The sequence below is a fragment of the Carlito syrichta genome, unplaced genomic scaffold (genome assembly GCF_000164805.1).
Source record: "Carlito syrichta isolate Samal-C Ts95f unplaced genomic scaffold, Tarsius_syrichta-2.0.1 Scaffold308800, whole genome shotgun sequence".
NCBI lineage: Eukaryota > Metazoa > Chordata > Mammalia > Primates > Tarsiidae > Carlito > Carlito syrichta.
Genome location: NW_007252896.1, coordinates 956,072 through 981,836, shown reverse-complemented (window position 1 = coordinate 981,836; position 25,765 = coordinate 956,072). Strand labels below are relative to the sequence as shown.

Below are 25,765 nucleotides of genomic sequence, written 5' to 3'. Positions count from 1 at the left end.
TAGTTGTTTCCTTCGTGTGACCTCTCCATATGTTCTCTCGTTCACTCACATGGTACCACTTACATGGTACTGAGATTGCTCCAAGAAGGTGAAAATAGAAGTTGTAAGGTACCTTAGGGCCTTGACCTGAGTTCTACCACATTTTACTGGTCAAAGAAAGTCACAGAGCCAGCCCAGCTTTAAGTGAAAGGGAAAATATTCCACCTTTTGCTGGGAGAATGTCAAATTTCCATAGCATAAGATGGGAGATATTATTGCAGCCATCTTTGGAAATGGTCTGCTACAGTCTACTTTCTGAACATAACAATTCACATTTCTTCCATATAAAATATATTGCTCCTCCTTGAGAAGTGTTATCCCATTATGTTATAAACTTGGAGTCCGGTGTCTTATCATCCAACTAAATTCCATGTGCATTTGAGGTTTCTCAGAGGCAACTTCTAGATCTAGAAATCTGTGAACTAAAAAGACAAGCTACCTACCCCTGCTTCCCCTCACATCCAACATACAGTGGTGTGATAGGGGCAAGAAAACTGCAATAAACATTCCCATTCAAAAAGAGAAAGAATTGGAAGAATATAGCCATCATTGGTTCATAGTAATTTTGAAATCTAGCTAGGTGCATGTTACCTGTTCTCTTACCCCATGTATCAAGAAGGTAGCTTGGTTAGTGTCTAGTCCTGCTCCTTGGGAGTTGTTTTATTTTCTAAGACTGGTGGCTCTACCCTTTGGGCTCTTGGCTTTTTCCTCTACTCCTTTCTTTTTTATAAGGAGTGGATCATATTTGTAACTGAGTAGCTTTTCAACCTTCTTCCTACATGAAGTTAGGAACCCACAGAAACTTTTTTTTTCATTTGAATTGTTTCTGTGAACTCGTGGTACTTTTAGCACTGCAGTTTTCTGTGAATTTTACTGGGAGTTGATTCCATGTCCCAAAAGCCATAATTCCTTTCCAAGATAGACCTATCTTTACTTTGAATCTTTCAGTCTTTTGTAGGAAAAGATGCTTAAGATTCTTAGAAGTCCCTTTGTATAGATGAGAAGAGTCTGTCTTTCCAAGGTCTTAACTTTGAGAGGTGGACAAATCCTTGATTTGATGTTTACCTAGAAGCCATTTCTGAATTTGAGACTCTTGCCAGTCCTGGGTTGTATGTAATTCTTCTAAATTCTGCTTAAAAGTCAAACAGGTCCCTCTTTAGATTATTTCTCTTTTCCCTGTGCTTTATCATATGCAGCTAAAAGAAGCCAATCGGCACTTTTAATTTTTTTACCTGGAAATATCTTTAGCCAGTTCCATAATTAGGTAAATAGTCTCTCTTACATGATAATCAATTAGGTAAATATTACTGCAAGTAGCAGCTTTGCCAAACATTTTATCACTATAAAACATGAGTCACTCTTTATCCTGCCTCTAATAGCAATTTTCTCCTGGTTTTTCTGTCTTTTGCTAACAACCTACTTGCCACTTTTTTAGCCTCTGCCTGCCATGAGGTCCCAAAACCAGCAACTTGGTCACATATTCAAAAGGCAAGAATAGATTTCATCTCTTGATAGAAAGAATGGCAAATTGACTTTGCAGAAGGACATGCAGAAAGGGAGGGATTACTGTGGAAATGTATTGCACTTAAGGAGTTGAAATTTGGAAGATTTGCTATATGTGAGAAGTTAACAAGTATACGTATGTTTGCTTGTGTATGTATCTGTCTCACAGATATGGTTTATTTGACTTGGGTAGAAGTTTATGTATTTTTTTTTAAGATTTGCATTTTATTTTTATTTTAAAGATGTGGGGTACAATTCAGGATTAGGTACACGAATGGTCATCGTACAAGTAAAGCTTGGACTTCCATTTTGGTCCCCGCTTCTTCTGTTTGAGATTAGGTACCCTCACTGATGTTATATTTCCCCTCCCTCCCTCTCCAGGCAGTTTCCAGCTACTGCCAATTACTTTCTTATCATCTTATGGTAAGTGTTCAGGTCTGCTTATATGTGATACTCAGTTCTTTTTTTCTGTAATAGATCACTGAGTATTATAGACTCCAAATCCAATCCAAGTTGTTGCGAAGTCCATAATTGTGTCCTCCTTTTTTTTTTTTTTTTTTTTTTTTTTGAGTTGGAGTCTCACTCTGTCACCCAGACTGGAGTGCAGTGGCTGCTCCCGGCCACCGCAGCCTCGACCTGCTGGGCTCCGGCGATCCTTCCGCCTCAGCCTTCCAAGTAGCTGGAACTATAGGCGTGTGCTACCATGCCCAGTTAATTGTTTGATTTATTGTAGAGATGAGGTCTCGCCAAGTTGCCCAGGCGGGTCTCGAACCCCCGGACTCAGGCAATCCACTCACCTCAGCCTCCCAAAGGTGCGAGATTACAAGCTGAGCCACCGAGCCTGGCTGTGTCCTTCTTTATGGCTGTGTAATATTCCATCATGTATATGTACCACATTTTTAAAAATCCGGTTCAGTTTTGATGGGCAGAACAGTCAGTTCCATGTTTTTTTCTATTGTGAATAGTGCTGCAATAAACATGTGTGTGCGGGTATCTTTTTTGTAGAGGGATTTAAGTTCCTCTGGGTATATTCCCAGAAGAGGGATTGCTGGGTCATATGGAAGGTCAATTTCTAGTTCTTTTAGGAATAGCCACACTGTTTTCCATAGATTGAACTAGTTTGCCTTCCCACCAACAGCGTAGAAGCATTTTGGGTAGCATTTTAGTTTATAAAAACCCAACACAATAACTTGCCAACATTAAACAACTGGAAGATTTCATCTAGAAAATAGGATATCAGACCTCTCTTAAAAAATAGTAAGCTGTTGTTGTATTGGGCCTGCATTGCCGTATTAACTGGAAATTGCCTGCTTTACTTACTTTCATTATCTTTGTGGCGGCTCCTATAGGTATTTGAGTTTGCAGTCTTTGCTGCTATAGAGGATTAATTTATACATTAGCTTTTGCAGTGAATACGGCAATGAGCAATATAGGCATAGTGCTTACATTCAAGCAGGGAAAGATGTACAATAATCAACTAGGCAAATAAATAATACAATGGCAAACAGAGCTATAATAAAACAAGAATCTAGTAGAGAAAGTAACTAGTAAGAGAGGACTTGGGTGGGGATGGTTTAGACAGGGTAGTCTGGGAGGCCTCTCTGAAGACATGCTGCCGAGTGGCGTTGGTGACAAGAAGGCGCCAAGAGTCAAGCTCTAAAGCCAGGTCGAGGGAAGAGCAAGTGAAAGGACCCGCAGCTGGGGCTGGGCTTGGTGTGTCTGAGGAAAAGCAGAGACTTTGGCTATACCTTGTGAGTAGGTGGAGAAGACAGGAGGGGAAAAGGGCAGGACGAGGGTGTGTGGATGAGGTCATGAAAGATCGTGTAGGATATGGAAGAACTTTAGGTTTTATGCTGAATCATGGGAAGTTATTGAAGAAATTGAAGAGGGGTGACGATGTGATGTCATCTACTTTTTGTCAAGATGCCTCAGGCTGCTGTGTGGTGAATAGACTAGTGGCCAAGGGTGGAAACAGAATGGACGTTAAGAAGGCTGGCAGTCATCTAGGGGAGATGTGAGTGATGGCGTCTTGAACCAGGGGTTGGTGCTTTGCTGGGTGAAAAATGGCGTACATGATATGTATGTGAGAGAGACAGGACTTGTAGAGGGGTTGAATATGGGATACGAGAAGGAGAAGAGATAAAGTCAACTTTGAGGCTTGTGGCTTGAGAAACTGATTAAATGGGTTGTCCCATGGGGAGTTCTGACAGAGGAGCAAGCTTGAGGTGGCAATTGAGAGTGTTATCTTGACTATTATTGTTTCTAATACCTACTACAAAAGTAAGATTGTCCTATAATAAAGACTCCTAAAATGAAATTGTTTTGATCTCATGACTTATATGTTTTTGTCTCCTCCATTAGAAAATTTGGTCATTATTTAGATTGACACAAGCTACAGCGGAGGAAGTATGCAGATGTATATTGGAGGATGTCTTAATGTTTTAATGTATAGCTCTCTACTTACTGTCAAGAGTTAGGCAGTGTTTGTTGTATGATTGTGAGAAGTCATTGGTCCCTGAAATGTTGATCTGTTTTCCTTGTTTCTATTTATTCCACTTGGGTATGGTCATAAAGGAGCAAGTGTAATTTATTATTTTGCATTTTGTTGTTATGGACAATTAATTCCTTTTTACTATTTAAAAAGGTAGCATGATAGTAACCAAAATGTTCTGGGAGAGTCTTTCAAAGATTTGTAACTCTTAGAATTGAAATAATAATTTAGCTAAATAAGACCAGAGTCATAGATACTAAGGCAAGATTGAGTAAGGTGAATGGATTTGATGAATTAAAGTGCTGTTTATAAAGGACAGGAAATTCACTTTGGCATTTTAGCTAACAGTTTTTTATTGTTTCAGTTGCAAAATGAGGTAATAGATTTTTTGTCTCCTCTGCAGAGTCATTTGGAGATAGCATTTTGACTTGATTTGCCATTCAAGTCAGTATGGCTTAGAAATAATTTATAATTTTATTTGTAAATTCTTGGTTTTAGGATATTCTCATGAGATGGTGAAAAAGCCACTCTATTTTATTATACTGAGGTTGGGAGGACATGATCTTCTATAAAAGTTGAGTTAATGGTTTATTGCTATTACCATTTATTTTACCTTTTTTTAAGAAAATAAAAATCATGTAAACTTAAATTCCATGTATATTATATAGACAACATAACTGATTTAAAACCATGTAAAATGTCTTATCTTACTAACAAAACATTCAGTTTTTTCTTCTTTGTGAAACCTTGAATCAGAATGTACTAGTGAGTAAGGATGTTTATATTCCAGTGGTGTAGCTGAACCAGACAGGTCTGCAGCACATTGGTTTATTTTTAGACCTGGGTTGCCATTTTTATCCTGCAAAAATATTCATCAGTGTCTTGCTGACAGGCCATCAGTTTTATAAATGTGTCACATAGACTAGATTTTGTTCTTTGTCTCATTTTCCCTCTAACTCTTCTCTTTGATTTGTTCATGCAACTGTTTGGAGGAGGGGAATGTTTTTTATTTCAATTCATGTATCAGATGCGTCAATTCACAGATTTTCAGCATCACACAGTTCATTCATTTATCTGCAGCTGCTTACACATCTCTCCTTATTGTCTGAAACGGGAACTGTTGTAGATCACTGAGCTGAAGGCAAGGAAAGTATAAATGCACACACTGGGGGCTCTCTTCATGGGTCTAGTCAATTTTTGGCTGCCTTCTTCATGTGTGTTATTTTATGTATGTATGCATGTGTATGCTCTGTGTGTGTCTATATGTGTTTTCATTTACTTACTGTCTTACTCAACAAAAGACTTGCATTATTTTGCATGAAAAATAGCTGCATAAGGTCTAGGGATTACCATATGTGGCAAAAAGCCTGTAGGCTGGGGTAGAAAATAAATCCACCATTATTTTTAAATACACAAAACACCAGTCGTATTTGTTAGGAGACCGTAGCCTGTTTGGGCTACTATAACAAAATACCATAAATTGGGAGGTTTATAAACAACAGAAGTTTATTTCTCACAGCTTTGAAGATGATGAAGTCTAAGATCAATGCCCCAGCAGATTTGCTATCTGGTGAGGACCTGCTTTTCTGGTTCATAAATGGCTTCTTCTCACTGTGACTTCACGTGGCAGAAGGAGCAGATGACCTCAGTCTGGCCTCTAAAAGAACACTGATCCTATTCTTGAGGGCTCTGTTCTCATGACCTGATAACTTCCCCCAAGCCCCACCTCCTAGAACCATCAACTTGTGGGGGTGATTAGGCTTTCAACATCTGAATTTTGGAGGAACACAGCCATTCAGACCATAGCAAAGACAGTTTTTTGATTCCAGATGCTCGAGTGACAAATACAGCCAAAATAGAAGAAAAATTCCTGCAACCAAGAGACAGGAGGGCACATACTTGTAAACATAGCAAATTAGTTGTTTAACATTGTATATTCATGTCTCATTTTTTAAAAGCTCAGATTTCCAGTGCAGGATTGGTATTCACTTGTCTATTTCAGTAAAAAATATTTTCTGAGTACCGACTTAAGGGCCTCATAGAGTAATTGCTTTGGTGGATACCACACTTGGAGAACAGGATTCTTGACTTGTAGGGCTTATAGTTACTTTAAGAAGAAAAGACTCATATATGAATATTTCACAGATATGGCAGTATAGCATACTATGTCAGAGTGTAGGCACTGGAACCAGAAACTTGAATTTACAATTTATACCAATTATTTGTGTTACTTTGGGCAAGTTGTTTAGCTTTTCTGAGCCTCAGTTTCTTCATCTATAAAATTGTTATGTTCCTCAGAAGTTACTGTAAAGGTCTAAAAAAGATGATGCTTATTTAGCAACGTACTTAAAATACTGGACATCATGCCTAAAACATAGTAAGCACATAAGAAATGCTAGTTAACTTTTAATAGCAGTAATAACAATGGTGGGGATAGTAACAAATATCCTGTGAATATTCTATAGTGTTTTAACACTAGTTAAAACAGGAAGATATTCAGCTGTAACAGAACACATGACTGTGATGGCTTAAACAGATGAGGATTTATTTATCTAACAAGAAGTCTGGGGTAGACCAGATTGAATATTCATTATTCAAGAATATTTACTGATAATCCACTATATGCCGGGTACTATTCTAGGCACAGAGAATTCATCCATTAATAACATGCAATTATTCTTACCCTCATGAAGCTTGCATTCTTCATGTAAGGGGAGAGAAGCAACACAACAACAAAAAACAATATAAAGATGTCAGTCATTGCCATGTTGGAAGGTGAGCCATAAGGGAACTGTAGAGTTTAGTAAATGAAGCCTAAGTGAGAGAAAGGCACAACAGAGGAACACATGTGAAAAAGGAAGGAGGAGCCATCTGAACCATCTCAAAATGGACTTTTGGTGAGTGTCTGCATTATCAGGAATCACAAATGCAAGATTTTTGTAAGACTTCCGAATTAAAAATTTTTCCATGTTATCGTTGTTATTTTCATTTTGTAACAATTAGCAATCAGATATTTAAAACAAGTAATAATGATGATACTATTATGTTGTGCTTAGCAAACATTGTTCTCAACACTTAATACCACTGCTAATAAAAATCTACTGGTAGATACTTATATAAAACTAATTATGTGCCAGAAACTGTTCTAAGGAGTTGATATTCATATTCTAATTTTTATTTTAATCTTTAATACTATTCCCATTTTACAGGTGAGTGAAGTTAGGTACTTAAGTAACTTGGACCAGGGTTATTTGTCTCTAAGGACAGTGAGAAAAGAGGTAGAGAGAATCGCTTTCCATAGTGGGGGAGAGAATGGGTGAGGAAATGTTAAAGCAGGTTGAATTCCTTAAAGCCTGAGCAGTGGAAGAAAGGAGGAATGGAAAGCCTGAGAAGGTCTTGAGATGGTGGGTATAAACACAGCTACCCTCGATTTTTACTTTGGTTGAATTTTGCCATGAGATGTGATTTGGTCAAGAGCTCTGTTGTATTTCAAAGACAGGCTTTCCAGTGCTAAGTGTCTTATACCTTACTCATAAGGTACCATTAGAATCCTTTGTTCATGAAGAGAGTGTCTTCTGTTATTTGTTTTTTTACTCTTGGTTATCTCTTGAATTAAATGAAAGAATAATTTTCCAGTGTCAACACAAGCCTTCATGTGGGCCAGATTCTCAAGATTAAGCACATTTAGGTAGTATCTGAATAGCTCTTATAGAACAAATGTTATGACATGTTCTGTCTTAAAATTTCTGTCTGTGTTCTTGTACACAGTCTGTCCCAGATTAGAAGCTGTCAGAATACAGGTGTGGTCTACTCTTCAAACCTGGTGTTAGAAAATATAAAAATCTGTGAAACTAGCTAAAATGGGGGTGGAGACTGGGAGAATATTTGCATTCTAAAAAAATTCTTAAGGTTTCCGTTAAGTTAATTGGGAAACTTTGCTTTACATAATGATTCAAAGAACATATTTTATTTATATAGCATAAAAATGTGAGACCACATTTACTACATAAAGGGTAAACTTACTTAAATACACTTTATATTAAGGATTCAGTCATGACACAATGTCATGCTCATTCTCAGTGAAGGAGACAATTGAATAGTCAGATAGCACATGATAGAAAGGACCTTGGCACAGATCAGGAAGCCCCTGAAGCTGAGTGTGATATAAATTCCCCCATAGAAAAAAAACACCATCTCTTAATGCTGAGTTTTACAACTTTCTCCAGAGTACTTGGTGTTATGGTAAAGCAGTAGAAAAAACACGATTTGCCCCCTATTCACCCTTTTTGAGTTTGTTGTCTGAGCAGATCTTCTTTTCTGCGCTTTGCCCTCTTGTTCTCAGGTTGGGACTGAGGAACTATAGCAGGAAGAGTACAGTGGGTGGTGGCCTCCCATTTCTCCAAAGGTGGTAGGGTAGGTTTGGGTCTTCTGTGTTCATTTGTCTCACTTCTGGAAAACCTGAGTTTAAGTGTATTCTATCCTAGGCTTTAAATGTTAACTGGATTAAGCATGTCTCATTGTGGCAGTAACCACATAGGGACTTGCATAGTGTAATTCTATTTAACTAAGTCAGCATTTACAGAATATAATTTTATTTGAATTTTAAACTTCATAAAACATTACACAAGAAATACATTTATGGGAGTGCACCTTCATTTTACACTGAAGTTTTCTTTCCCTGGTTTAAGAACAATTTTTTAAAAAGAAATACATTTGCTTATTACAGAACAATTAGAAAATACAGTTAAGTTTTTTTAAAAAAAGGAAATAAAAATTACTTACATTCCTCTACCTAGAGGTAGCTACCATCAACTTTTTGGTCTGTATGTGACTTTTGAGATTCTTTACATCTTTTCACCAAATACAAAAAATGACTACTATACAAGTTACTCCTATTACTGTATCTGTATCTCATAAATTGGCTTATTTATGAACTAGATTATTGGTAAGCTTCCTTTGCCTCATCATTAGATAATGGTCATTAGAAAGTTCAATTGACAGTCTTCTAGAGAAATAAACATTGTTGAAACAAAAATAGTCGATACTGTTCCAGCTTCTCTTTACTTCGGTATATATCATAGACAGTTTCCCCTGCCAATCACTAATCACTGGTGCCATAATTTTGATGGCTGCATTGTGTTCCACCGTATTAATATCTATTATGCTACATATTCTATAGATATAAATATGGGTAGACTATAGAGTAGTATATATGACATAATTATATCTGATTTATATGCTATCTATACACCATATGTGCATATGCTCTATAAATATATAATTTAGTGATCCTTTACTGTTGGATGGTTTCAATTTTGTTGTTGTAAACAGTGCTGTCATATATTAACATCCTGAAAGTCTTGTTCATTCCGAAAAGCTAAAAAGGACACGCAGTAGAGTAGTAAGTTAGTAAGAACCAGCAGATGGCTTAGAAAGGCGTGACATTTAAAAAATTGTTTCAGATGTCTTTGTATCTTGAAGATCATGACAAATTCAGAAAAAGAGTAAACTGTATCTGACAGAACCTAATAAAATACTGAATTTGTGAGTTTAGTAGTGTTCTAATGTGAGGAATTGAAGACGTTTTCAAACTGTTAAATAACAGATAGTATTTTTCCAGCATATCTGCGAGTTAGGTGAGGAAGTCGGTAAACAGCACAACTACAACTTCAGGCATCAGAGGAATTGTTTATTCTCTCTTTGAATTCTAGTCCAGATAGTAAAAAACTTTGTTAAATAATTTACATTTGAAACTTTTACTAGAGACCAGTAAGTTTTTACAATGCCTTTGTAGAATAAAAAGAGATATGAGTAAACAGATGAAATCAGTGAAAAGTATATAAGACATTTTACATCAGCCTTTTATGTGAAGTTCTATTTGTGAGAGGTGGCTTCTTGAAGGGAGGAGAGTGTGCTTTCGATTCTATAATGCTATACTTGCTATTCAACCAATGCATCTGGAAAAGTAGCTTGTCTATGAACTTGAATAAGACAAACTTCCAATGGTAAGCAGAAAATGATTTCACCAGGCTTTAGCATTTCCACCCAAGGGCTCACAGGAGAAAATATGAGTTACAGAAACTAGCCTCAAGTTTTCTTATTTTCTTCTTATAGATCTATGAGAAAGAAGTTGAAAAATAATTAAAAGTTTTTTTTTTTTAAATTTGGTTACTCATGTTCTTTCTGTCTTGCACTTTTGAGGATGAGCAGCCGTAGGTGTATTATTTTAAATCACAACTCTGAATTATATTGTTTCTAAAATTATATTGTTTTTATGGATGTGTTTTTTTCAGAAATTAAAGATGATAGAAGTCATTACTATTACTTTATATTCATCATAAGCTTGAAACCAAAGGATCTTGGCTGTATATTTAGTCTGTGAGCACATTTTAAAGATGCTGAAATGAAGCCTCAGAAATGTTAACCACTGGTAGACGTTCATGTAGTCAGCAGGATCGGAACTAGAACACAGGCTTTCTGACTGCTGGTGAGCCCACCACTATTTTATGTAGAGTATAATCTCTAATTGAGAAAAAGCGTGCTAGATTACATGTGTTAGATTTGGTTGGAAGTGAATGTCACTGAGTGTTCATTTTGAAAGTGTGTTTGTTGTTCGGTTACTTAGCATAATTTTATTGGCAGTCTTGGGTGTTCCTAAAAAGTAGACAGAGGATCCAGCCAGATGTTCTAGAAGAGGAAGGAACAATATTGAGCTTCCATGTTTTTGGCTCTTCAGGGATGAGAAAAAAAAATTTAGATGAGCGTTCTTCCTTTCCTTCCTCAAATTTGTTGTTGATACCACCATTATATATTTCAGTCTTCAAGATCTACAGTAAATTGTTTATCAAACTATCTTTTGGTTTTTTTGTTTGTTTGTTTTTGTTTTTGAGTAAGAGTCTCACTCTGTCACCCAGGCTGGAGTGCAGTGGCACACTCACGGTCACCACAACCTCTGCCTGCTGGGCTCAGGTGATCTTTCCACCTCAGCCTTCCAAGTAACTGGAACTACAGGTGAGCACCACCATTCCCAGCTAATTTTTTGAATTACTGTAGAGACGAGGTCTCGCCAATTTGCCCAGGCTGGTCTCAAACCCCTGGACTTAGGCAATCCTCTCACCTCTGCCTCCTAAATTGCTGGGTTTACAGGTGTGAGCCACTGTCCCCGGCTCGTACTATCTTTTGGGAAGGCTGTTCTGAAGTTCTAGACTAGGCCTAAGTCAGGCATGACAAGTAGATTGGTTTGATTTCTCCTAGATATAAAGTACCCCAGGTGTGGAAATGCCCAGGCTGCAGCATCAAGGTGTTTAAGTACATGCCTTCAGGGCATTATTTAATCCTTAAAGAAGAAGTATTTACCAGGAGACTGGCTCAAAACAGGACTTTATTGTAGTCATTGTTATTCCTAGTTGCTTAAAAGGAAAATGACTTCTAAGGGTGAATGAAATCCAAGGGCTCTTTGTTTTTGGAGAGTTTACTACTTCTTATTTGAAGAATACTATTACAATCTTAAACTAGATGAAGTAGGTTGAAATAAACCAAATAATCTACACTAGACCTTCCCTGTATGATTATCTACCTTGGTATATGTATACATTGGACTTTTGAAAAGAAGTTAATTAGTGGAATTACCAGGTAGATCTCATTACACCTCTTTCACTTTTATCAGCCCTGAGTTATATATAGTATTTCAAGGACGCTTTTGTAGTAGGCACTGTTGTCCTACTGGTGTGTTTGCATACTGTTCATAAGCTAAGGAAGTGTTTAATTTCATTATTACTCTGCCAGTTAAATATATGCTCATAAGATATGTCAAATGCCAGTAGTTCTTATTTTGAGCTGTAAGGCTCTTTCAATTTGGACTTGTTAAAGTAACTTCAAGCCTGTAGGCATTTATTATATGTAAGTTTCTTTCATAGGAGTATAGGGAATATTATGGCTTATGTTGAACATTAAACAACTGGATAGAATGGACAACTGTCATTTGAATGTTAACCACTTCTCATTAAGAAGAAAATAAAGCAAGGATTATTTACTGGCAATAAGAATCTCATAATTATATCATTGTCTCTTTTTATTTTTGACTGTTTTTGTGAATTAATCTTTAGGATTAAGAACCAGAGAAAAAAATCAGGGAACTTTGGTTCTATTTGCTTTCAGTTATTTGAATTTGTGTACATTAATTTGTAAGACGTTGGGTACTCAGTAAATGTGGCCTCTACTAAGAAGAAGATTAGTCAGGGCTCTGACATACTAGAAACCAAATGTCCAGCCAAACTTAATGATTGTTGCAGTCTATAAAGCCTAGAAGGTTTTTAAAAAGTGGCTGACAGGAGTGGGGAGTAAAGAAAAATGTCCTTCTCAATGGTAAGGAGTGACGGTCACAACATGGAGCTGATTTGCTCCATGCTATATTTGGGAAACACCAGACAGATAGTTTGACTGGAGTTATAAGGCTGGTTAAGGAATAATGAGAAATAAAATTGGGTTCGGCATTATCAGATTAATGAGGAGGGCGCTCTTTGGAGTATTTTTGTTTGCACAGTGCATTATGCTAAATGTGACTGTTATGGGTAGTTCCTAGTTTATAAGGCAATGTTCTATTGTGTAGTGGGTTTATGTTCTGATGATTATAGGATGATGTGACAATTGGCAAGTCATTTAACCTCTCTGAAGTTGTTTCTTCATCTGTAAAATTGGATCCTATAATCATGTCTTATTATCTGCAGTCCTCACAAGAGTTGTTTGAGCAGCTACTGATTGTACCTCATAGAATGTTGGGACAATTAAAACAGTGTCTGTAAAGTGTCTGTTACTGAGTTTGGCAGACGTTAGGTGCTCAATAAATTTAGATATATGTGTAAGGGCTGTTCTACCCATGTTCCTCTGTGTTCTGTATTGTAAATGGAATGATATATTGATTAGAGTTTCACTTTCTGAATTCAAGGAATGGTACAAGAGAAATAGTACTTTCTGTTCCTTTCCTAGTCTAGCCCTTGGCAAAAAGTGAATCGTTGGTAACTTAAAAAAATTTTTTTTTAATTGAACAAAATCATGAATTTCGCAGCAACCTGGATGGAATTAGAGTTTATAATACTGAGAGATCTTTCACAGAAACAAAGATCTGAGTATCACATGTTCTCACTCATAAGTGGACCTTGAACAACTACCATAATACTTTATAAGAAAAGGATTGACAGTGGTGGGAAACTACGGGGTGGGGGGCAGGGAGGGATAGGGAGGTGAGGTGGGATTAACGGTAGTCAATATCTGTCTGGGGAAGGGAGGGGCACACCTCATCAACAAGAGTAGCTGCACAATGAATATCTGTATTCCTAACCCTTAACTGTACCCCACAATTTTAAAATTATATGTATAAAAGCACACAATAAATGCCAGCTATTATTCATTTTAATGAAAAAAAATTGAGAAAAAACTCCTATCCCAGCCGGGCTCGGTGGCTCAGCCTGTAATCCCGCGCCTTTGGGAAGCTGAGGTGAGTGGATTGCCTGAGCCCGCGGGTTCGAGACCCGCCTGGGCAGCGAGACCTCATCTCTACAATAAATCAAAAAAATCAGCCGGGCGTGGTAGCGCATGCCTGTAATTCCAGCTACTTGGAAGGCTGAGGCGGAAGGATCACCGGAGCCCAGCAGGTCGAGGCTGCGGTGGCCGGGAGCGGCCACTGCACTCCAGTCTGGGCGACAGAGTGAGACTCTAACTCAAAAAAAAAAAAAAAAAAAAAAAAACTCCTATCCCACACTGGCACACCTGTAATCTCAGCACTTTGGGAGGCTGAGGCAGGAGGATTACTGAGCCTTGAAGTTCAAGACCAGTCAGGCAACATAGTGAGACCTTGTCTCTACAAAAAATAAAAATGACCAAGTGTGGTGCCATATGTCCCAGCTACTGTGGGAGGTTGAGTGGGAGGACCTTGAGACAGCACTGAGCTGTGACGTGCCATTCCACTCTAGCCTGGGCAACAGGGTGAGACTGACTCAAAAAAAAAAATTCTCATTACATAAAATTAATCATTAACCACTTCAAAATGTACAATTCGGTGGGATTTAGTACATTCAGTGTTGTACAGCCATCACCTCTCTCTAGCTTCATGGCATTTCCATCACCCTAAAAGGAAACACCATACCCATTAAGCAATCACTCCTTGTCTTCCCTTTCCCATCCCCTGGCAACACACATCTATTTTCTTTCTAGATTTACCTATTCTGGATGTTTCATGTGGAATTATTCAATGTGTGGCCTTTTGTATCTGGCTTCTTTCATTTATTTAACGTGATGTTCATATATAAGGTTCATCAACACTGAAGCAGGTGTCAGTGCTTCATTCCTTTTGACAGCTGAATCAGATTCCATTTTAAGGAGTATACCACATTTTGCTGATCCATTCATCAATTGATGGACATGAGTTGTTTCCACCTTTTGACTATTGTCAGTAGTGCTGCTAGGAACATTCATGCATAAGTTCCTGTTTGAATATAGCTTTTCAATACCTGTGGGCATATAGCTAGGAGTGGAACTGCCATATCATATGGTAATTCTGTTTATCTTTTGGAGGAACTGATAAACTTTTCCTTAGTGGTTGCACCATTTTACATTCCCACCAAAAATGTATGGTGGCTCTAATTTCCCCACATCCTCACCGACATTTACTTGCCATTTTTAAAAATTTTGGTCATTCCTAGTCTTTTACTGTAGTGGGGTTTTTTGGGGGAGGGGTCAGGGTCCAATCTGTTGCCAGACTGAAGTGCAGTGGCATGATCATGGCTCAGCACAGCCTATAGCTACTGGGATCAGGCGATCCTCCTGTGTCAGCCTCTTGGGTAGCTGGGACTACAAGAGTGCGCCACCACACCCAGCTGATTTTTTTTTATTCTTATTTTTTGTAGAGACCAGTCTTGCTATGCTATCTAGGCTGGTTTCAAACTTCTGGTCTCTTCCTCTACCTCCCAAAGTTCATTAGATAATATGATTTGCAAATATTTTCTTTCATTCTGTGGGTCTTTTCATTCTCTTGATAGTGACTTTAGTGTACAAAAATTTTTAGATTTGTTTTTTCTTTTGTTGTTGTGCTTTTGGTGTCATATCTAACCTTAGTAGTTTTTTATCTTCCTTTCTGTATCCCTTCTACTTTGTAGTACTCCTCGTCTAATTGCTAACATTTATTGGTAATTTACTGTGTTTCGGGTCCTGTGCTAAGTGCATTATAAACATTGTTCCACTTAATTCACAAGCAGTCCAGTATGGTGGGTACTATTATTGACATTATTTTATTGCATCTTTACAATGACTCTGTGGGACAGCTAGTATTGTGGGTTCATTTTACGAATAAAGAAACCAAGACGTTAGAAGTTGACTAGCCTCTGATAGGGTGAGCATTGGGATTTGAATCTAGACTTAAACCTTGCAGGTCTGTTTTTAGCACACGTGTTCCGAATCCCTCCTCACATTGTATTTGTACTCAAATAGCAAAAGTCCACACCTTTCTATTATGGTGTCTTATTAGGCCTTGTGATTCCAAAGTAGTAACTCTTTGTCCCCAATCAGAACTCCTATTCATGAGGCCCCTTCTACGTTACCCTCACATTTTGGGTATTCCCAAAGGAAGCCACAACTAAATCACACTGAAACATAAGGATTGATAGCCTTTTAATTCTTATACAAAGGTTTGCATTCTTAAAGAGGAAGTGGCATTTACCAAGATGAATCATTATTTGGACAGGTTTTCAGCTAACCAAGTAAAGTGAGAAAATCAGGCGGAAGGTATTTTTGGGTTATGGTGCCACCGAAGGAATCACAGGGCCTTGTCTGGGAATCGGCCCAAGGGAAAGCTGCCTTAAGCGGATGCTGCTTTTCACAGTTTCTTCCTTTTTGCTCTTCTACAGCTACTTTAAATTTTTGTTGTTGTTTTGCTTGGGTCTGTTAGTTTTCTACTTTGCAGCAAGTAGAACTGCGGCAGTGCCTGGGTCAAGAGAAGGGAGGAGAGGGTGGAAGTGAGGGCTGCTGGGGGGAGCCCGAAGACTGAGTGGGAGGGAGAAAGGGCTCTCTACTGGGACAGGACGTTGGGAAACTAGGCGTTTTCTTTCTGTCGTATCTGCTGGTCTTGAAAAGAGATGCGCACTTCCCTGAATCCTGGGGCTGTGGAAAACACCCATGATATCTAGGTTTATGCATAACCTTATATTTTCCTGTAAAATGATTTTTTATTGAACTATGATTAGGAGAACAGGCTATAGTTGTCTTTTCTTACTTTGCATCACTCTCACTGTTTGTCTTGGATAAAAATGCAGGAAGTTGCTGCTGTTTTATTAACTTGCACCCTGTATGCTTCTCTTCTTTGTTCTTTGTTTAATATGAGCTGGCATGTGTTAAGACTACGTTAGCATTTGCTCTTAGGGACTTCAGTGGTTTCTAAATTCAGCACTGCTAAGCCCCTACACTGTTTGCTTGAATCAATTGAGTCTGCTATTTTTAGCAACAAAAGGGAATTGAAATAGCAATTTTCTTTCCATGTAATAGATCCCCAAGAGGAATACTGATGCAAGCTCTCTGTCATTTTCTATTCCTAACCCCCTCCCCCTCCCCCCTCACCCCTTCCCCCCCAAAGCTCTCAGAGGAAAGGCAGCTGTCATAGTTTGCGGCAGTATTAATCTTTAATCAATCGAGTGTTTTCTGCATTCAGGTGTTCAGGGGAAAAAGGGTCACGAGAAGGAACCTGCTTGGAATAACTAAGCTCTTATGCATGGCTCTGCAGTCAGAATCTGGTGGGTAGTGGCAGAGAATAGACAGAAGAGCTAAAAATAGTGTGTTTGCTTCCAGTGTTTCTCCAGTCTATTTTTGATGTTTGATTTTGATAAGGTTGATTGGGTTCTTACTAAAAATATATGTTCCTAGCAAGTTGAGGACAAAAAGAGTAGAATATTTTTAACCTACACAAACTAAAGTATTTTTGTTGACTGTATAAAATCTGGAAGTGGAGCCCTGGTGAGTTGCCAGTGTTTTATATAATCTGCAACAAGCTAGACACTTCTGAATGCCAAGTTGGGATATTCTTTATAGTTGTCAGTTTCTATCTTTTCAAAGCTTGTAAATTTGGGCTCTAGTGTTATATTTATATATGCAGACATGAGCCTTTTTAAAAATCCCCTTTCTTCGACTCTTCCCTTCTTTCCTTCTTCTACTTCAGTTCTGCCCATGACCATCATATGTATTTCCCCAGCCCAGGGGGTTCTGGATGATCCTATAGCTTTTCTCTGTGTGTTGTTAAAAGCCACCAAACATATCCACTTACTCCATATAGCAAGATCAGAGTATACCCAGTGTTAATTGAACAAGCAAATCTTAGGGACAAGAATAGTGAACTGTCACCACGTTGGTAATCTAGCATGCTTTACTCAACCAAAGTAGTTAATCTCCCTTTCACCTAATTCTGTTTTGGTTCTGTTTTAGTTCACTTAAATCTACCCTGGCACATTATGAGAAAAGTGGTTGTCTCTAGCATTGGAAATCGTCCCTTTTCAAAGGCAGCCTCAGAATCCGTTGAAAGTATAAATCTACAGGCTCATTATAAACAAAGTTAAACTTCCCTCTGTTACTCTTGAAAATCTCGTTTTAGATCATTGATTTTTGTTGTCAAGAGGGGGCTGAAGAATGTATGGAGGTGTGTGTTATTTCTAAATATGGTGTGGATAAAGCAGTGGGCGGAAGTGTCTTAAGAGGTTGGTTTTCTATTCATAATCTTCTTTCATTCATTCACCCATTCAGCCAGCAAAACTCATTAAGCATCTGCTTTCTGCCAGACACTGTGTTAGCAGTCAGACGGTAGTGACCCAGACAGACCCTGTTCTTATGGAAACCTGTGCGGTAAGTGTCCTGAAAGGAAAGTGCGGAGTACTTCGGGGCAGGTCAAGAAAGGCTTGATGGAAGAGGAGACGCCCGAGTGAAACCTCAAGGATGGGAGGGAAACAGATCGGGAGTGTGTGTCTGCATCCCTTTGTGCTGCCATAATAAAATATATAAGAGCAGAAGTTTATTTTCCCACAGTTTCAGATGCTGGAAAGTGCAAGGTCAAAGTGCCGGCAAGTTCAGTTACCTGGTGAAGGACACTGTGCTTCCAAGATGGAGCCTGGTTGCTACGTCCTGGGAATGCTGTGTCCTCCCATGGCAGAGGGCAGAAAGTCAGGAAGGCTGAAGGAACACCGCACGACGGTTCTTTATGAGGGCCTTGATCCCATGCATGAAGGAAGAGCCCTGCATGAATGGGCCGAATGGCCCCTTAAAATCCCCTGCTTATAGCACTATCACTTTGGCCTTGAAGTTTCAGCACCCGATTTTGGAAGGGACGCATTCAGACCATAGGAGAGTGTATATTCGGATTCGGAGTGTAGGGAGCATTTGTAAGACAAAGCCTGTTGTCTTGGCAGAACTGAAAAAATTTCAGCACACTGTGGGGGATGCTCAAGTGAAAGGATGAAACTGGTGGGAAGTAAGGTCAGCTCATGGACGACTTTATAAAGAATAAGGGGAGTGGGAAGCCTTTGGCCGTTCTTATGCGGGGACGTGTTGTTCAGATTTGCATTTTGGAGCGATCGATTTGGCTACGATGCGGAGAATGAACTAAAGAGGAATAGGAATGGGACCAGGTGAATGCGTTCAAAGTCTATTCCAGTAGTTCTCGTGCGAGATGAATGATGGCAGCTCTAGGTGGAAGCAGTGGGAAGAAGGGAATGAATGCATGTTTCAGAGTTGGTTTGTTTTTGTCTGTCCCTGCACTCTGTCGCCCAGGCTACAGCGCAGTGGCATGATCGTAGTTCACTGTAACCTTGAGCTCCAGGGCTCAAGTGATCCTCTTGCTTCAGCCTCCTGAGTAGCTAGGACTAGAGGTGTGAGCCACCATACCTGACTAATTTGGGGTTTGTTTAATTTTTGCAGAGATGAATTCTTGCTGTGTTACCCAGGCGGGTCTTGAACTCCTCGCCTTAAGTGATTCTCTTGCCTCAGTCTTGTTTCAGGTTTTATATAATTGGCAGTAGGGAAACGTAGATAAATAAGATCATTAAAATGGTGTTTGAGAAAAATAATAATTTTTTTTTGAATTGAGGTCTCACTCTGTTGCCCAGGCTGGAGTGCAGTGGCACAATCATGACACAATCATGGCTTGTAGAGATGAGGGCTTGCTGTGTTGCCTAGGCTGTTCTCAGACTCCTGGGCTCAAGCAGCCCTCCCATCTCAGTCTCCCAAAGTGCTGGGATTACAGGCATGAGCTACTGCACAATTCTTTCTCTTTTTTTTTTGTAAAGATAATTTTAAGAATTATTTGGCTGGATGAGGTGGCTCCCACCTTTAATCTCAGCACTTTAGGAGGCTGAGGCGAGAGTTTGGACCAGTTTGGACAACATGATGAGACCTCGTCTCTACAATAAATCAGAAAAATTACCTGGGCTTGGTGATGTGCACCTGTAGTCCTAGCTTCTTAGAAGGCCGAGGCAAAAGGATTGTCTGAACCTAGCAGGTCAAAGCTGTGATAGCTGTCATTGTGCTACTGCATTCCAGCCTGAGTGACAAAGTGAGACTCTAACTCAAATAAATAAATAAAATAATTATTTGTAGGTAACACATAATATTTGAGTTTAACAGCAAGTAATAGAGTACCCCCCTATGCCCTTTGTGTTTTTTGTTGTTCATTGATTCGTTTGTGTGCTTTTTTTTTTTTTTTAATGTAATAAGACTGGATGAAAGTAGACCAGGGCTAGGCAGCTGCATGGCAGTGTCAAGAAGGGTTCACCCCCTGCCATCTCACGGGCCACTGTCCTTTGCATGTTGTGTTCATTCCTCTGGTGACTGTTGTTCCTTCAGGGATCATGTCTGCTCCAAAGGAAGAAACGTGAAAAGGGAAGAAGGGGAAGAGGAAAGAGCAAATTATTATCTAGAGTTATCTTTCTAGCAGTTCAAGAAAGATAATTCTTAACTTTGTATAGCATGAATTGAGTAAGGAGGGGCTAGAAGGTTCTTTGTACAAGTCCTTGCGTGTTGGGATAATAGCGTAGACTGAGGTAGTAATTATGAGAATTAACTGGAAAATATCAGTGAGGTGCCTTGAGCAGATATTCTTTTAATGATGTGAACACTAAATATTTTGTTTTTATAGTTTACTGACAGGTCATGCTTGCTTTTCTGGGCCTATAATAGTGACTTTAAGACCGCAGAGGTTTATTTTTCTACCTACTTTAAAGACTAGAACTTTTGTATAGTTGATTCTTTATGATAAGCAGTAAAAAAAAAAGATATGCTTGGTTTTAAAAACCGGCGTCGTCATTTCATGGGGTCACCTTGATTCCTGTGATTCTGTTCCATCATTTGTTCTGGCCCATGGCTCTACCCTTGAGGTTACTTCATGGTTCAAGAGACTGTTGTAGCCACAGCCATCACTTTTGAATCGGCTAGATGAAGGACCAAAGGGACTTCTGTCTGCTGAGTGAACTTCCTTTAAGCAGCCTTTCTCAAAATCCTTTCCACTTTACTTACTTCTTATTCCCAGAATTTGATTACATGGCCATACCTATTGCTAGGGTGGTTGAAAAATAGTCCTTATTTCAAGCCTCAATATGCTGGCTGAAAATCAGTGTTCTTTGCCAATGAGGAAGGGAAGAATAGGTATTAAGGAAGGCAAGCTAGCAAACTATGGCCCAGTGTGCGCTTAACACATGAAGGATGGGGTTTCCAGAGTTGTTTTGCATATTGCATCCTATCATTTCAGTGTTGCTATGAATTCTTAGTTACTCATTTTAGGGAACCACAAAAAACAATCATACTTCTAATTTGGATGACTTGGAAGCTGGTCTTTGTTTCACTTGGTGGGAATGCTTAGACCAGTGTTTCTCAAAGATAAGCCAAGAGATCTGTATCTATATAACACTTTAACAGTCTATTATTAATTGAAACTGATGGTCTTTGTAAGAAATAATTAAATAGAAATTAAGTGATCAAGTTTTCTATTAAATTATATTTAAGACAAAAAAGCTCAGTTTGAAGAAATTATTGACTGGGTGTGGTGACTCATGCATGTAATCTCAGCACTTTAGGAGGACGAGGTGGGAAGATAGGGGAGGACGAGGGCTCGTTTGAGCCCACGAGTTCAAGTCTAGTCTGGGCAACATAGCGAGACCTTGTCTCTACAAAAATTTTTTTAAAAAGTTAGCCAGATGTGGTGACACACACCTTAGTTCCAGCTATTTTGGGAGGCTGAGGTGGAAGGATCACCTGATCCTGGGAGGTCCAGTCTGCGGTGAGCCGTGATTGTGCCATTGCACTCAAGCCTGGGTGACAGAGTGAGACCCTAACTCAAAGAAATAAAACAAAATAGTATGTGGTCTTGGGAAACACTGACTTAAGCAATGCTCATTGGAGGGAAATTGGAATAGATGAGTTTGCTGGCTCAGTTTATGCCATCTTTCTATTCATAATAGGGAAGAACTTATTTTTCTTATTTAACACATTCTCATGGTTGAAAAATGCAGAGTAAAAAGAAAAAGTACTCTTTTTTCTGTCTTTCCTTAATACCCCGGAAGAATTACAAACAAACTTTTTATTTGAGATGGTATGCCTTGGTTAGCTTTCTAAAATGAATGATGAAGAATTGACTCAGACAAGATGAGGTGATCCTTCCACCTTGGCCTCCCAAAATAGCTGGGACTAAGGTATGTGTCACCACATTTGGCTAACTTTAAAAAAAATTTTTTGTAGCGACAAGGCCTCGCTATGTTGCCCAGACTAGTCTTGAACTCCTGGGCTCAAGCGAGCCCTCATCGTACCTCGTCTTCCCGCCTCGTTCTCCTAAGGTGCTGAGAGATTACATACATGAGTCACTGTGCCCAGCCAATATTTTCTTCAAACTGATCTTTTTTGTCTTAAATATAATTTAATAGAAAACTTGATCACTTAATTCCTATTTAATTATTTCTTACAAAGACCATCAGTTTCAATTAATAACAGTGAGAAGCGCACTGTTATTTTATATAAAAATTGTTGAATTTGATTGGGGGATTTTTCTGTCCAGCTACAGCTGCTATCTCTGCTACTGTTGTTGGAAGATATATAACTTTAAGACAAAGAAAACATATTTAAAAGCAAAACAATCCTTGTCCTCTTGTCTTAAATAAACATTTATTTTTTTTCATATTCATTCAGTAAAACTTTTTATTTTATAAATGGCTGCGGTTTGACAGAAAACTTGATCATTTTATACATTGTTGCAAATGCATTACCTATCATGTGACTTGGAGAATTAAAGGATTTGTCCTCTCCTTTACTGGAAAAATGATGCTTTATTCCCCATTGGCCGGCCATTATATGTAACACTGATTATTGAATTACAGTGGTGGTATAGAGATGACTAAGAGAGGTGCTGGGTTTCCAGTTTCATTGTTTATTTCTTTGTGTTCATTAACACTTTTTGTACTTCTCTATTTTTTCAGGAAAAAAGTTATTTGTGAGACAATATTTGACTTATATGCAACTGTTCAGTGTTGGGTTTGGTTTTGAGATGTATTAAGAATGGAAAACTCAGATTTTTATCTAAAAATATCAGAGAGAAAATTCTTAATATTTGTACAACTTAAAATGATATTGTTTCTGCTTAATATTTAAAGTCCTAACCATGAAATGAGCGATTTATAGAATCTCTGATATCCAGAGTGGGTCTAATACGTCATTGTATTCTTGATAGTCGTGCACATAATGTTTCTTTCTTTCTTTTTTTTTTAAAGCAGTATTTATTGAGAGGACAGAAAAGCTCCCAGAATGGGAGGGGACTCGAGGGGTTGCCTCACATAATGTTTCTAAAGACTTTGTTTGATTTAAATTTGATAGTTGCTAGCAGGAGGTAGGAAAAAATGTTCCTGCAAGGAGCATAAAGCCACATTTTTTTGAGGAGTATGTTTAGTATCTCATTCTTAACTAATGTTGGTCTACTTCAGTGTAATAGGTTTAAGAGGAATCTTGGGAGCTTCCAGTTTTTAAAATGATAAGTAACAATACTTCTGGCCTTTTATTTCTTGGACATTCTCTCTAAATTAGAAGAATGAGAGGCTGAAGGATCTCTGGAACCCAGCAGGTCAAGGCTATGGTGGCTGTGAGTATGCCACTGCACTCTGGCCTGGGCAACAGACTGAGACTAAAAAAATAAAAATAAAAAATAGAAGAATGAAAAACAGAAAGCTCCATTTTGACGTAACTGGGGAACTTCTGTCACCCCTCGCCACCAGTCACAGCAGTTTAAGGTGGTGGAGTGGTAACTGACTTCATGGGACAGACATCTGAGTCTCACAGAGGGGCCACCATGGACAAGCAAGCAAGTTTGTGTCCTGGACCCCAGAGCAGCATAGGAATTGGAAGTGTCAGGTACCTCAGGCACTGAGCCAGATGTGTTGAGACTTGGGAAATTGGGCAGACAAGGGCAGAGGTGAGACACCTGACTGAGAACAGAATAAGTAAAAAGTCTACAAACTAATAGCCGCCCAACTGCCCAGCAGCCAGAAGACAGGAATTGGAGAAGACTTTTGAAAAAATACTAAAGGACCCCAGACAAGAAAAAATTACTGACTTTTGTGGATTCCCCAATAGAAAAACTAGTTTGCCCATTGATTTCCCTATAGTGAAAGCCACAATATAATCATCCTGCCTATGAATTCTAGTCGATATTTTAATTCTTCCAAGATGATAGAGACCAAAACAATCAAGAAAAACAAAATATAAGGAGTAGAAAAAAATGGAAATAAACTATGATTAATGTCCTCAGAGATAAGAGAAGATAATGGATCTATAATAAGAACAAAATGCTGCTGAGAGAAAGAGAGAGAGAGAGAATGCATGCATGTGAAAGAACAATCACAATATGGAAGAGTTCTTCAAAATTAAATAATTGACATCCTCAATTTAAAAAGTAAATAGACAATTTGGAAGACATAGTTGAAGAAATTTACAGGAAAGTAGAACAAAAAGAAAAATAAGATTTTTTTTTTTTTGAGTCGGAGTCTCACTCTGTCGCCCAGACTGGAGTGCAGTGACCGCTCCCGGCCACCGCAGCCTCGACCTGCTGGGCTGCGGCGATCCTTCCGCTCAGCCTTCCAAGTAGCTGGAACTACAGGCACGCGCTACCACACCCGCTTAACTTTTTGATTTATTGTAGAGATGAGGTCTCACCAAGTTGCCCAGGCAGGTCTCAAACCCGCGGGCTCAGGCAATCCACTCACCTCAGCCTCCCAAGGTGCGGGATTATAGGCTGAGCCACTGAGCCCGGCTGAAAAGTAAGCTTAATAGAGAAACTGAAGTTCAAATTCTGATTGATAGGAATTCTAGAAAGAGCAAAGTGTGGAGAAGATACTATCAAAGAGTTAACATAACATTCCAGAACTGAAGGTGTAAACGTTAAGGCCCATCTCTGCCTGGTACACTCATTCCAGGGCCTATTATTATTGTTATTATTATTATTACCTAAAGATTAAATAATAATCCTCAAAGCCCCACTGACAAAAAACCAGGACATGTACAAATGATCTGAAATCAGAATGGTGAAACACTTTAAACAATGTCTGTGCTAGGAGACAATGTAGAGTTGTTTAAAATTTTTGTGTTGCAGCCGGGCTCGGTGGCTCAGCCTGTAATCCCGCGCCTTTGGGAGGCTGAGGTGAGTGGATGGCCTGAGCCCGCGGGTTCGACACCCGCCTGGGCAGTGAGACCCCATCTCTACAATAAATCAAAAAGTCAGCCGGGTGTGGTAGTGCATGCCTGTAGTTCCGGCTACTCGGAAGGCTGAGGCGGAAGGATCGCCGGAGCCCAGCAGGCGAGGCTGCAGTGGCCGGGAGCAGCCACTGCACTCCAGTCTGGGCAACTGAGTGAGACTCCAACTCAAAAAAAAATAAAATAAAATTTTTGTGTTGCAAATGATTTTCTGCTTAGAATTTTGTACCTAGTAAACTTATTATGTGCGAAGTTACAATATCCACTCTTTTTAAAAAAAGATACGCAAAATTTTAAAAAGTGTTGTCTCTTACACCATCACATAAGGCGACGTAATGACTAAATGTAATATGATATCCTAAATGGGATGCTAGGTCAGAAAAAGGACATTCAGTAGCAAATAAGTAAATCTAAATAACATGTGGACTTTAGTTAATTGTATTAATATTGGTCCCTGAATTGCAGCAATGTACTACAGTAATGAAAGACATTAGCGATAACAGAAACTGGACTTAGAGTATAGCTAACGCTCTGTATAATTGACCCTAAAACAACAGGAGTTTGACTTGCTCAGATACATTGATTACCCCTGAGACGGCAAGACCAACCCCTCTTTTCCTTTGCCACCTCAGCCTACTCAATGCAAAATCAATGAGAATGAAAACATTTATAATGACCCACTTAATGAATAGTAAATATATTTTCCTTATGGTTTTTTAAATAACATTATTGTTTCTCTAGCATACTTTATTATAAGAATACAATATATAATACACATAGCATACAAAATATCTGTTAATCGACTGTTTATGTTATTCATAAGGCTTCCTGTCAACAGTAGGTTATTAGTAGTTAAGTTTTGGGGAATATACATTTTTGGCTGTGCATGATGCTGGTACCCTCAACCCCAGGGATGTCCAAGGGGCAATTGTATGTTTATCTAACGACAGTAATTTTTTCTTTTTTTTTTGAGTTGGAGTCTCA

At 38.8% G+C, this 25,765-nt stretch overlaps 1 protein-coding gene across 1 annotated transcript in view; it reads left to right on the top strand.

Annotated features, from left to right (window-relative positions):
* The window catches only part of HSD17B12 (hydroxysteroid 17-beta dehydrogenase 12), a 176,906-nt gene that overhangs the window by 32,155 nt on the left and 118,986 nt on the right, over positions 1–25,765 (top strand). The window contains exons 2-3 of the mRNA XM_008065727.2: positions 9,716–9,743; positions 24,810–24,818. Coding sequence (XP_008063918.2) covers positions 9,716–9,743; positions 24,810–24,818 — 37 coding nt within the window. The remainder of the gene's footprint in view (positions 1–9,715; positions 9,744–24,809; positions 24,819–25,765) is intronic.